Genomic DNA, 13531 nt, shown 5'->3' with positions numbered 1-13531 from the left:
TCTCTACTATATTAAAAAGGACTACCACAAGCCAAAAGCACTGCTAATATACCATACAGATACATGGTAATGTAAATTTTAAATGCTTTAAAAAGTGACTAAAATAGTAAAATGAATAACTACCATTTACTGTGTACTTGCTACGCTGGATAGGCAATATAGCCTAGTTAAGAGCATTTACCCTCTGGACTCAGACTTACCAGCTATTTGAACGGGGCAAATCAGTAAATCTCTTTGAGCCTCAATTTTCTGATCTATACAAAGGGGATTACAATAACACTTCCCTCATAGGGTTTTATGAGGATAAAAATGAAACAATTCAAGTGCCTTAGCACAGCGTCTGGTGCATAACAAATAATAAGCTCTTATTATTATATGCCAAGTATCATGCTTAGGACTTTAAGTATGTAAACTTACTTTAGTTCTCACTATATCCTTTGAGACAGTATTATTTCCGTTTTTCAAATGAAGGAATTAAACCTCAGAGAAGTTATAGAAGTTGCCTAAAGCTAGCTAGGAAGCGTTAGGGCCAGCTTTAAAACTCAGGTCTCAACAAACTCATGCTCTTACCTATTATGTAAATTAAAACCCTGAAGTAGAAAAATATATACATCTTTTGAATGTGAACAGTGATATAACCAACTAATCACAATGTGAAAAAATTTAAAAACTACATATAATAATTAGTAGGAAATTAAAACAAAATATTTTGAAACTTAAATGATTTGGATCTACCACCTTAATGTTCCTTTGGAGTCTAAAGATAATTCCTCTTTCCATACCTCTCTAAATATATACAATCTCTTGATAGAATACAGACAGGATTTTAATATGGTTATGCTACCTGTAAGTTATAGGTATTTATAGTTATAATATCTATAGGTATGCTTTTCTAGTATTTTCTATAGTCTTTACTTAGTCTCTGTGGTTTCTGTTTGCCTTCTCCTTTTTGTTACCCCCTTTATTAAGCTCCAATTTAAACGAGGTGAAGGAGACATCTACCAATCCATAAACAGAAACAATTTGGGGAAATAAATGTTGAGCCACATTTGGTTTAGAAACAGAATTTGGAAAAACCGGACTCTTACCATTCATCAGTCAAAAAAGCTGTAAGATAAACACAGCAGTGCCCTTATTCTATAAGGTACCTTTGTTTAAGACATTTTATTTTCATCTGTCAGAAAATTATGTTAATAGGCTGATTTAAAGGAACAAGATACTTTATAGCCACCCGATCGGAAATTATAGCGATAAAAATGTAAATCTATGACGGCCTGATGAGAACGGTGGCTCTCTCATCAGTTTCTCACCCTCTGCAGCATGAGCATTCTGGATGGGCGTTGTGAGGGACTGTCCTATGTACGGTAGAATGTTTAGCAGCATCCTGGCCTCTACCTGCTAGATGCCAACAGCATCCTTCCCCTGCCTGCCACCTCCCCCAAACCTACCTCCCTACCTCCCAAACTGGGGCTACCAAAAATGTCTCCAGACATTGCCAAATGTCCCTGCAAGACAAAACTGCCCCGTGCTGAGAACTGTTGCTTTGGATGTAGGGCCCTCGTGCAGTGTCACACTGCTTACACGCTGATGTGTCAAGTGACTTATTTATTCCATGGCTTAGCCAAAGGTGTGGGAATTGAAATTAGATTGCATAAAATTATAGTCCATGTCTTTTCCCACAAATCTGCCAGTTTTAACCCATTTCCAGGTCTGTTAGAAAACATGGCATAATGAAGCAGTATTCTAAAGATCTCCTAAATATAACGATTAACAATAAATATATACATACCTTCCTGGCATTTCTTCTGTTAATTAGCTGAACACGTTCTTCTCCAGTAAGACTATTAACATCGAGTTTATTAGGGTTTCTGCAACGATGCCTTTTTTGTTTGGGCCTCCCTTCATGGAGCTGCATTCTCTAAAACATACAACCAAAGAAACAGCTTTAAAATCTTTACTTGTGCAAACAGTACAAAAGAGCTGATCCAAGTAATTTAATTCTATAATACTGAAGATACATATATAATACTATTATATATTGAAGATACATATATCTTATATATTTTACCTTCAGTTTATATATATATCATATATATACATAAATAATATTAAAGAATTTACCCTTTTGTTACATTTTAAAATTACTTTAAATATTTTTATATTTAATACAGTTGACCCTTGAACAACATGGGGATCAGGGGTGCTGCCGTGCATACTCGAAAATCCACATATAACTCTTGATTCCCCCAAAACTTAACTGGCAATAGCCTACTGTTGACCAGAAGCCTTTCTGATAATATAAACAGTTGATTAACACATATTTAGCATGTTATATTTATATCATATCCTGTACTCTTATAACAAAGTAGGCTCAAGAAAAGAAAATGTTATTAAGAAAATCATAATGAAGAGAAAACACGTTTTCAGTACTGTACTGGAAAAAATCCACGTATAAGTGGACCCACACAGTTCAAACTCAAGTGTTGTTCAAGGGTCAACTATCTAATAAAAATATTAAATATGACTTTAAGAAATATTATATACATCTTTTCCTCAAATCATATATTTAAACAAATACTCAAGGCCATCATATGAACAAAACACTATCATTCTGTGTGCATTCTGGCTCCTGAGATGAGATTCTCCCTTAAGCTCTGACAGATCACGTGTTCCTAGCGTCGTCTGAAGGAGTCACTGATAATGCTGGAGCAGCCTCCTCTGAACTGTACAGTTCTTTACTTTTTCTCCGGATAAATTTCATCTGAAGCATCAGATTTTCTTCTGTGCTGACAGAACCTACGTTTGTGCCAGCTGTGCCTTTCCTCTTCTCTTCGTCTCACCAATAGTCTCTCTTCTCTCTCCTCAAGTAGTCGTCACGATATTAAAAGGTATTATTCTTGCATTTTACGAATGGGAACCAAGGCTTGGAGAGGTTACCTTCCTTAAGGTCATGCAACCAGCAAGTGGTAGTATCTGGCAATGAAACTCTTTCCATCAAACTATACTGCTTCCCTCTACGATTTAACAAAGCAGGGCTTGAGGTTTGTAGCTATTTCGGGCCAATGCTCAAACTCTTCAGCATGGCAGACCCACCCTTTCACAGCCTGGACCTAAATTCACCTCTTCTAACCAGTTACTATGACTCCACTCATTCCCTCACATACCCTACAATATCAAACTGGCCGCTGTTTTATGAACATGCCTTCAAGTCCTATCCTTTTTAACTCTTCATACTTGTTTTACAGAGCTTAGCCTAGCCTCCCCTTGTGTTAACCTGGTCAAATGTCTACTTATTCTTTATCATCCACCGGTCATATATGTCATCTCTATTTTCTTTCCATATTTCCCCAGATACTTGGCTTAGGCAGAGTTGTTCATTATTCTTTTATCTGTTTCCATGGCACTCTACACATACCCCTGTTATTATAGATCTATATCATGGTATAATTATTTAGCTAGAGAGATATCCCAATAGAGTGTGAGAGCTAAGAAATCAGTAACGTGAAATATCCTTCAGAAACCAAAACTAATTATTATCTCATATTATCACAACAAATGCTGTTTTAAAAAAAGTATCCTTCAGAAATCAAACTATTATCTTGTATTCTTTATCACAACAAATGCGGTTTTAAAATCTTAATATTATATAATGTTACCTAAAAATTATGATAAAAAGTTAATATTTGTGGTGAAAATGATGAATGGCTTGTAAGTTTAAAAAATTAATAAAGATTCCTTTGCAGTGATTAGAAAAAGACAGGAGAATCCCTTACAGACTACAGTGGAACTGCCACAAGGGCAAGAACTTTATATTGTTCATGGTTTTATCCTCCATCCCTTAAAAGAGGACTAGCTCACAGTAGTTCTCAATAAGAATCTATTGACTAAATAAATGTTATTTTCTAACATGTTAAGTTACAGGGTTAAACTAATGATTCTCATTATTGTTAGAATTGCAGTATTCGTTCTATGCTTACCCATCATATTTAGTGAAAACCCCTCCCCTCATAATTATAAAAGCTTTATTTGGTTTAAAAATCAAAAGTAATTAAAGTTTATTTGAGTATTAGTGGCATCCTTAGAGAAGACTAGGGATATGAAAGGCATCTGAAAGCCAAGCCCAAGGCAGTCTGTTTTAGACTACCAGGTTATTTCCTGGTGTCAGTAATAGTGATGTAAAATTCTAGAAGCAGTACACATTACAGACACAAAGACCACTGTAGGGACTGGAGTGTGGAGATTTTGTGGTTCCTTTTTGTAAAAAAAGTAACAAGGTATTTTTTTTCTGTTAATAAAATAACAACTTTACCTTTATATAGTAGTTTTCAGTCTTCAAAAGACTTTCAGTTTTTAATCATTGGCTCAGCAAATATTTATAGGGACCTAGATACTGTTCTATGGATCAGGAATTAGGTACTAAGTCCTGGGATACAAAGGTGAATAGGATACAGTCCTTCAGAAGCTCACAGAACACTAGACAGCTTCACTGGGTTCTCCATTCGAATGAAGGCAGATACGACAGGCCTGCCACCTTCCTTCACTGTATGGGGGACCTGATGCAAATTTGGTATATCAGCATCCGATAGTAAAGTATTGCAAAATGAAATAACAGATTTCTGTGAGTAAGAAAGCCATATGCCTATAAGATAGTGAGCACAAGGTATCTCAGGAGATAAAAAATGCAAATGAACTTTAACAGTTCTCACTCGCGATTAGTGTAAACTCAATGTGTGTCTGCAGACCACGACAGCTGTACTGTGATAGCTCGAAGAAAAGCTTATGAGTAGTAGTTTGGGCACTAGATTTAAGACTGTGTGCCCTGGACTATTTACTTCAAATTTCAGTGTTTTAATTTATCTAGAAAATAGTTAAAATGATGCCATTCTGATAAAGATGTCAGGAGTGTTAAATGAGATAACATATGTTAAGTGCTAAGTGTAAGGCCCAGCACACAGCTAAGTCTCAATAAATGTTTAATATGATCATTAGTATTTTAAAGTAAACTCCCTGAGGAAACTTTATACCTTTACAACCTTCACTGGGTCGAACATAGTACTCCGTATATTGGAGGTGATTTTTATTATTAAATGCAGAATAGAAAAATGGAAATGGCACTGTGTTGTATCGTGGGAAAAATGGTCATTACTTTTTTCTGCTCATTTTCCTTACTCTTGGACAGAACACGTATTTACATAAGTGGGTAAAAATGTATGCTTCTTGATTATGGATTTGAAAAACCACAGAAATAAAATATATCAGGATTTGTAAGGCATCACCTACAGGAATAAAAGCTCCTAAATCTTCCACATAACCTGGGTGCTCCTTAAGCCATTTTTCCAAATCCTTTCTCTTCGGCGCATCATCGCCTGCAAGTCTTGTCCCATCTTTGAGGTTAATAACTGGAACTGGACTTTCTGTATCAGGAATTCCTTGAGGTTGAGTATAGGACAGTGCTGGATTTATCCCTGTAGAAATCTGTGAGGTGGTTAAGCCTAAAGTAACCTGTAGAAAAACAACCAAGTGAAAGTTTTATTTCTATGCTTTATCATTCGATTTTTGGTCCAGTGAAGCAAATCTTTTTGAAGAGGAAAAAAGTTGTTTAAAATTCTGCTAAATTTTTCAAATTTAAAATTTTCATGAATCTTGGTCAGTGCTGGATTCCTCTGAGATATAATCCAGAAGTACAATCTAATTTCCTAATTAATATTTTTACTCTATAAGACATTCGCAAAACAGCAATATATATAGTTACTAGGACTGAATTTTGGACTCAAGGATCAGTAGTTTTTACTTACATGGTTAGGTGGTTTATTTCTGTTAAAAAAGAGGATGTCAACACCTTCTACATTCTTCCTCCTTCCCCGCCTTTTTTTGACTATAGGCTGGTTGTCTAATCTAACTCCATTGGCACCAAGGGTTGACTGAATGGAAGTACCTAATCAAATAAAAACATGCAAAATGGTGATCAAAATCTAGATCTTAAGCAAATTAAAAGTAGTCATTTTTCTAAATATATGAAAGTGTTCTTAATTGTACATATTCTAAATCCAGCAATTTTTGGGCTAAAACACCCCCAATTCCTCATTTAAAAACTTGGAGGACTATAAGCAACTTTTTGACTTGTCTCTTCAAGTTATTTACCCTGATATTCACATACTTATCTTTCCCTTTTAGAGGAAGAAGCATGTCTTTCTCATATACAAGACAAATCCTTCCTTTTTCTTTGAATCCATTAATTCCTACCTTTTCTGAAAGCTTCTTTTTTCAACTATCTTTACTTCCTTGTGCCAAAGTATCTTATTCTAGAGTCTTCTCCTCAACTTAAAAACATGGCCTAACTCAAACAAAAAATAAGCCTCTTTCAGCCTTTTTATAACTTTCAAAACTTTTGAAAGGTTGGTCTTTGTTGTATTCCTCCTTCTTTACGACCAACGCATTCCTCAATGTCCTATAGTCTGGTCCCGTGCCAGCCTTCTTAAGGTATTTTAGGATCAGCACTAACTTTTTAGTTGCCAAGTCAAACTGACCTTTATCATTCCTCATTTCAGTAGACTCTCAATAAAAATGTGTGTAAGAGGTATGAATGAAACAGTTCCATGCACTCAGCCATTTTTTCCAATGAATAAATATTTATCAAATAGCTTATACGTAGTTATGAGGTATTATGATGGTTCAAAGATGAGTTAAATGCAGTTCCTGTCCTCAAAAAGTACATAATCCAGAACTCTCTTGTTAAAAGAAAATATTGGGGTGCCTGGGTGGCACAGTTGGTTAAGCTGTGACTCTGTGGTTTCTGGTCAGGTCGTGATCTCAGGGTGGTGAGACTGGGCCCCATGTCGGACTCTGTGCTCAGCGTGGAGTCTGCTTAGGACAATCTCTCCCTCTCCCTCTGCCCCTCCCCACCGCTGTGTCTCTCTCTCTCTCTCTCTCTCCCTAAAATAAATAAATCTTAAGAAAAAAGAAAATATTATTAAGGATGAGTTTTTTTTTTTTTTTTAAATAGTTCACAGCTTATAGTGAGAAATGCAATCATTCAAGGAGAATTTTTAGAGCAAGTCCAGTGTATACCTGAATAAGGAGTTGCCCTTTGGCTGGTCATGTAACCTTATGGAGGCCACTTATATTCACCACATCTCAGTTTCAAAATGGTACCTTAATTCATATGGTAAGGAATAGCTAGTTACAATGATTAAAAACCATGTTTGCATATAAAAGCACAATAGGAATGTGACATAACTTCTTAATTTTTATTTATTTTTGTCATTAAAAAATTGTTTTATTATTAACATATAATGTATTATTTGTTTCAGGGGTACAATTCTGTGATTCATCAGTCTTCCACAACACACAGCGCTCACCACAACACATACCCTCCATCCCCCAGGCACCCCATCCCCCCACCCCCCTCCCCTCCAGCAACCCTCAGTTTGTTTCCTGAGATTAAGAGTCTCTTATGGTTTGTCTCCCTCTCTGGTTTCATCTTGTTTCATTTTTTTCCTCCCTTCCCCTATGATCCTCTGCCTAGGAATGTGACATAACTTTATAAAAAAAGAAAAGCTTTCATTATCTACAAAGTGAATATCATTATAACCAGATTAACAATATATTATAAATATGATTTGAAAGTACTTTCACTGTAGTACATTTTAGCTATAATAATAAACCAACTTTCCCAAAGTATCATTTTTTAGAAGTACCATTCTATTTTATAAGAAGTTCTCATGGTTTCTTATTCTAGTATGAATGAAATGGCTTACATCAGCCCCCTTCCCCAACCCTAATCCCTGTCCCAGCTCAGTTTTCATGTTGTCTATAATCTGGATTCACCTTTTCTAAGCAGGCTCTGCTTTCATACAAATCTCTCTCCAGTAGGAATTTACACACTAGCTAGGTCAGTCTTATCACAAAGTCTACTATCAAGTCTCTGCTCCATGCTGTTCCCTGCCCCTTTCCCCCTTCCCACGGATGTCACTTTCCAGAAAGACCATTATCTGATCTTCCTCTTACAGATCCTGTTCAATTCTACCTCTTCCAGAGGACTTTGCCTAAGTTTCTAGACAGTAGTGACTTCCCTCTTCTCCGGTATTTTTTAACTATAATGTGCTGTGTAGCAAAACATATTATCTTGTTTTTTTAATGACTTGTCTAATATTTTAACATGTAGGCCTTGGTCTACCAAGCAACTGAAAGGCAGACAGTGTCTTACATTACTTTTTACTTTCCCTTTACTGCTGCTATTCCAATGTTATATAAAAAAGTACTTAATATAATTATCTCTGGAAAAACAATTGTACACACACCAAAGTGTACATTTATAAACATACCCTATTTGGCCTTTCATAAACATAATTCTATTTAGCCAGTTAGATACTATCGTGATGTCTTTCTTTCTTTTCTTTCTTTTCTTTTTTTTTAAAGATTTTATTTATTTATTTGACAGAGAGACAGCGAGAGAGGGAACACAAGCATGGGGAGTGGGAGAGGGAGAAGCAGGCTTCCCACTGAGCAGGGAGCCCCATGTGGGGCTCAATCCCAGGACCCTGGGATCATGACCTGAGCTGAGGGCAGATGCTTAACGACTGAGCCACCCAGGCGCCCCTTTCTTTTTCCTTCTTAAAAAAAAACCCAGCTACCGGGCACCTGCGTGGCTCAGTCAGTTAAGTGTCTGACTCTTGGTTTTGGCTCAGGTCATGATCCCAGGGTCCTGGGATCGAGCCCCGCGTCAGGCTCCCTGCTCAGCGGGGAGTCTGCTTCTCCCTCTTCCCACCCCTTTGTGCTCTTTCTCGCTCTCTCAAATAAATTCTTAAAAAAACAAAAAACAACCCAGCTACCTTGACTTATTTCTGAGTGATTTTTAGAAACATTACTGACTTACTATTTTTTAAAGATTATATTTATTTATTTGACAGAGAGAGACACAGCAAGAGAGGGAACACAAGCAGGGGGACAGGGAGAGGGAGAAGCAGGCTTCCCGCTGAGCAGGGAGCCGGATGTGGGGCTTGATCCCAGGACCCCGGGATCATGACCTGAGCTGAAGGCAGACGCTTAACGACTGAGCCACCCAGGTGCCCCCATTACTGATTTATTTTAAGCTAGACTCCAAAATGGAAAATTTAACCTATCTATTCTATAAAGCTTGTATTGCATTTATCTTAGATGTAATTATAACAATATTAAAAATAGCTTCTTTTGGGGTGCTTGGGTGGCTCAGTCGTTAAGCATCTGCCTTCGGCTCAGGTCAGGATCCCAGGGTGCTGGGATCGAGCCCCACATGGGCCTCCCTGCTCAGCGGGAGGCCTGCTTCTCCCTCTCCCACTCCCCCTGCTTGTGTTCTCTCTTGCTTTCTGTCTCTCTGTGTCAAATAAATAGATAAATCAAAATCTTAAAAGAAAAAAATAAGAAAAAGAAACATGAAAAAAAAAGTTTCTTTTTGCTGAATGCCTACTAGGTGCCATACACTGAGCTAGGTTTAACCAATGTTTTCTTAAATCATCAAAAACAAAACAACAAAAACATAGAGGTATTATTAAGCCTATTTTATAAATGAGATCAGAAACATTAAGTTACTGGCCCAATGTCACAGCCAGTAAATGACAAAATTCAACCCCAGGTTGTTTGGCAGCTCTATTATCATCCTCTGTTCACTATTCTAGGTAGTTTCTGGAATGGGTTCTTTAGTTTTGTCCTACTGTAATTTATGCTATTTTACTATTCCCTTCATTAATTAAATTACATCACAACTTGTATCTTTACTTGAAACTTTCAGATAAAATTCAGAGGGTACCCACATAAACGTAAAAAGGGCTTAGGCTTTGGGATATTAATAACTATAATAATAGCATTTATTCAGTATCTAATTCTAAATCCTGTGAGGTTTTAGATTTTAACATCGGTTAAATTTTAACATCGGTTTAGCATCTAGTTAAGTGCCACGCTCCATAGTAGCCGCTCTACATATATTACTTAACCCACCCAGCAGTGCCACCTCTCTCCTCCCCCAACTGCTTGTTTCACAGACAAGAAAGGAGGCAAAAACTTGTTAAGAGTTGTGTTGGAGGACGAATCTAGATTTCATGTTTGCAATAATTAAGATGGATGAGCTATAATGCTTAGATAATAACTCTATCTGGTTAACGTTTAAGGCTTTTAGCTATTTTGTATTACTGCGGATTGTGTTACAATTACTGCTTATACTATTAAAGATAATATTATTTACCCAAGAGTTACTTAACGGTGAAGGCTATAGAACCTTCAGCTGCAACAGCAATAAAATGTTCAAATGACAGAAGTGTCAATCCCATTTTATAATGGAGTTCTCAGAGCACAAGCAGTGGTATTTCTTATTTTTTTAAAATTTTATTTACATTCAATTCATTAACATATAGTGTATTAGTTTCAGAGGCAGAGTTCAGTGATTATCAGTTGCATATAATACCCAGTGCTCATTACATTACATGCCCTCCTTAATGCCCATCCCCCATTTACCCCATCCTACACTCTTCCCTTTTTTGTTCTAAGATTTTATTTATTTATTTGAGAGAGAGAGAGAGAGTGCTCAAGCATATGAGCAGGGGGAGAGGGAGAGGCAGGCTCCCCGCTGAGCAGGGAGCCTGATGTGGGACTCGATCCCAGAGATCATGACCTGAGCCCAAGGCAGATGCTTAACCAACTGAACCACCCAGACGTGCCCCCTCCCATTTTCTTATAAAAAAACCAGAGCTCCCTAAATACAATACTGTCAATGAAAAGCACGGTTTGGGGAAGTTATACTTCAGTGACAGAAGGATGGCTGATTCATATTTGAACTGCAAAGCTACACATGTCTGAAAGTCCAGTAACTGGAGAATTACAATGAATGGTTAATGAATCTGTAAAAGACCAAAGTAATGCTGATGATACTAATTTATAATTTAATTGTGATTTATAATTAAAAAGGCACAGTAGCAGCAATTGGGAATAACTACCAATTTAACACTTATAATAAAGCATTATGTTCCCCAATCCTAGGAATTCCACACACTGTGCACATGCACAACAGGAGTTCTGAAATGTTTCTAAATACTGCATGGCAACCAGATTTAGTAGAATACTGAAACAGATTCCTTAGCCTTATGTAAATGGAAGGTATAATGGAAATTCAAGTCATTAATCAGCTTTAATCAACAACTTGCGCTTTTTAAAGATTCAGCTGATCCTGAGTAAAATTCTAAACTTTCGATATTACAGTTTATAAAAGGGACACAAATTAAAGCACATGAGACCAAGATCAACAGAACAGGCTTCTTATCGATTCCTCAATGCCCATGGAGCACACAACTCATGGCTCCAATTTGGTATTTAATAAATACTGCTGATTCAAAGTGTCAAAATGTTAGAAGAGATACAGTCCCAAAAGGAGGAGATATGATCGTTGCTTTCAAAATGTTAAGATTATCATGTAGACATGCGAATAGGCTGAATCTGCGATGCCTTTAAAGACAGAATTTCAATCATTAAGAAAAACCAACTGCAGGTAAAATTTGCTTCCAAATAAGAAGAATTTTGTGATAATCAGAGCTGCCCAGTAATAAAAAGGGCTGTTTTAGGTCAGAACAATCTTTCCCTGCAAATATTCTATGAGAATGAAGGATTATCTTTCAGGGATTAGTTATTACAATTCCTGGATCCTAGAGATGACTGAACTACACTATCTCTAAAGTCTTTCTAGAACTTCTCATTTTAACTTCCTCTACTAATCACCACTAATTTGTGATTTAGGTGTCTGCCTTTACATTCACAATCTGCTTTCATGTTGATACACTGTTTGAACTTGTATCTGCATAAAACCACTTGACAGAATATTTCCACCCAGATATTTAGGACCCTAAAACAAAATTGCACCCTGCTTTAAAATGTCACTTTAAAAGCCCCAACAGGTATTTATTAAGATCTAAAGATCTAAAATTATATTATATATATATATATATGAACAGGAATAAGTAAAAGAGAATTTGGGAATGACAGCAGGAGCATTTCATGCCAAGGCAGTTCCCACTGCCATAGTCACCTGACACTGGCATGGATTTGGGGAAACTGGCGAGGCTGGTCTCTGATGCACTCTGCAGCTCCCGGAGCCGAGCCAGGTACTGCTGCTGCCCCAGAGCGCCGTCTTCACTGTCGAACGGTCTTTTCTGAGCAAGCCCTTGCTTCTGAAATGTCAACTTCAAACCACCTTCCTGTTAACAAACACCATTGTCAAGAAAGGAAAAATTAAAAAACTCATTTCAGTTATTAGGAGAATTTTTTTACTTAGAAAAAGTGAAGTAAAAACCCTGAAACATTAATCAAGTTCTCTGCTTATTCTGAAATCAACTAATGAAAAAAAAAAAAATCAACCCATTTATATAATGAATATTAAGTTTTCTTTCTTAAAAGAAAAAAATCCAGGTACTATATACACTTTTCTGAGCAAAACAAAGCTTTTTGTGTAACTACTACATTGTAACATTATTAGCTTCGGACATACATCTCTAAGTACATTATTCAAATGACATTTCAGAGGACGTTACCTATGTATTAGACATGGAGTAATCCATTTAGCTTCAAAAATCATACTGAAAAATGAAATGTTACTGATAACAGGGCATGCTAAATGTTTAAAAGAGGAAGTGCACGGACATACCATTTAAATATTATATAAAAGAACCAAAACAATTAGAATTTGTCAGACTGTTTAAGAAAAGCATTCTTGATCGGCAGAAGGACTATTTTCAGAAGTATAGGTAGAGAAACATATTAAATGATGATCCTTCTAGTAGGATATTCAAGTTTAATAACCTGGATATCAAAAAGAAAACAATCCAAATACCAGAAAACAAGTATGTGAAGGAAGTAAGAGTGAGGGCAGGCAGCCACTTGCAGAAAAAGCATGCTGCACACGTAATCGCAATCGGGTCCTAGGGCAATAAAAATAAACATACGTCTTTGATTTTCACTGTAAACTCCTTTTCTCGTACATGCTTCTTCACCTTTGACATCTGTGTTGACTGATCGTGTTCTTCTTTAACGCCGGCCCCTGGGGGAGTGGGTACACTGGGTTCAGTATATTCTGTAGCTGCACCAGGACTGTCCAGCAGTTTTGTGGTATAGAAAGAAGCCACTGTGTTGGCATCATAACTTCTTCTAGCTGAAGGCCACTTCCCTTTCAGCACTGTTTGACAAATACTGTCCAGCCGGTTGATCATCACGCGGTCCTGGAAGAGCATGCCACATCAAAGCGTGATTTTAACAACCAGGCCAGACCTTTGGAGATGAAATGGCTCAGGGCCTTGATGGATTTAACCCTGGTACAACATATGTGTATTTGGTATGTATACATATTCGCACACCCATATCATAATTCTGTAAGAATTCATGTACAAATTTCCACTGGAGTTCAAAAAAATTTATGATATAGTCTTTTGTTATTTTTATAATTACACAGGTAATACAGGTTTCTTTGTAAAAAAGGTAGTTCTCGTCTAGCCACATACAGAAAGAAGGATTGTATTAA

At 36.8% G+C, this 13531-nt stretch overlaps 1 protein-coding gene across 14 annotated transcripts in view; it reads right to left on the bottom strand.

Annotated features, from left to right (window-relative positions):
• CHD9 (chromodomain helicase DNA binding protein 9) overlaps nt 1-13531 on the bottom strand; it is a 217198-nt gene that overhangs the window by 6354 nt on the left and 197313 nt on the right. For 11 of the 14 annotated variants that reach the window (XM_032424383.1, XM_032424393.1, XM_032424390.1 and 8 more), the window contains 5 exons: nt 12960-13232; nt 12047-12215; nt 5796-5935; nt 5281-5502; nt 1790-1918 (listed from right to left, as the gene is read on the bottom strand). In XM_032424383.1, the coding sequence (XP_032280274.1) occupies nt 1790-1918; nt 5281-5502; nt 5796-5935; nt 12047-12215; nt 12960-13232 (933 nt within the window). The remainder of the gene's footprint in view (nt 1-1789; nt 1919-5280; nt 5503-5795; nt 5936-12046; nt 12216-12959; nt 13233-13531) is intronic. The other 3 variants (XM_032424391.1, XM_032424392.1, XM_032424395.1) reach the window with 1 other exon arrangement.

Source organism: Phoca vitulina, unplaced genomic scaffold (assembly GCF_004348235.1).
Source record: "Phoca vitulina isolate PV1807 unplaced genomic scaffold, GSC_HSeal_1.0 scaffold30, whole genome shotgun sequence".
Taxonomy (NCBI): domain Eukaryota; kingdom Metazoa; phylum Chordata; class Mammalia; order Carnivora; family Phocidae; genus Phoca; species Phoca vitulina.
Note: the sequence above shows the minus strand (reverse complement) of the source record. Positions and strands in the feature narration are given on the sequence as shown.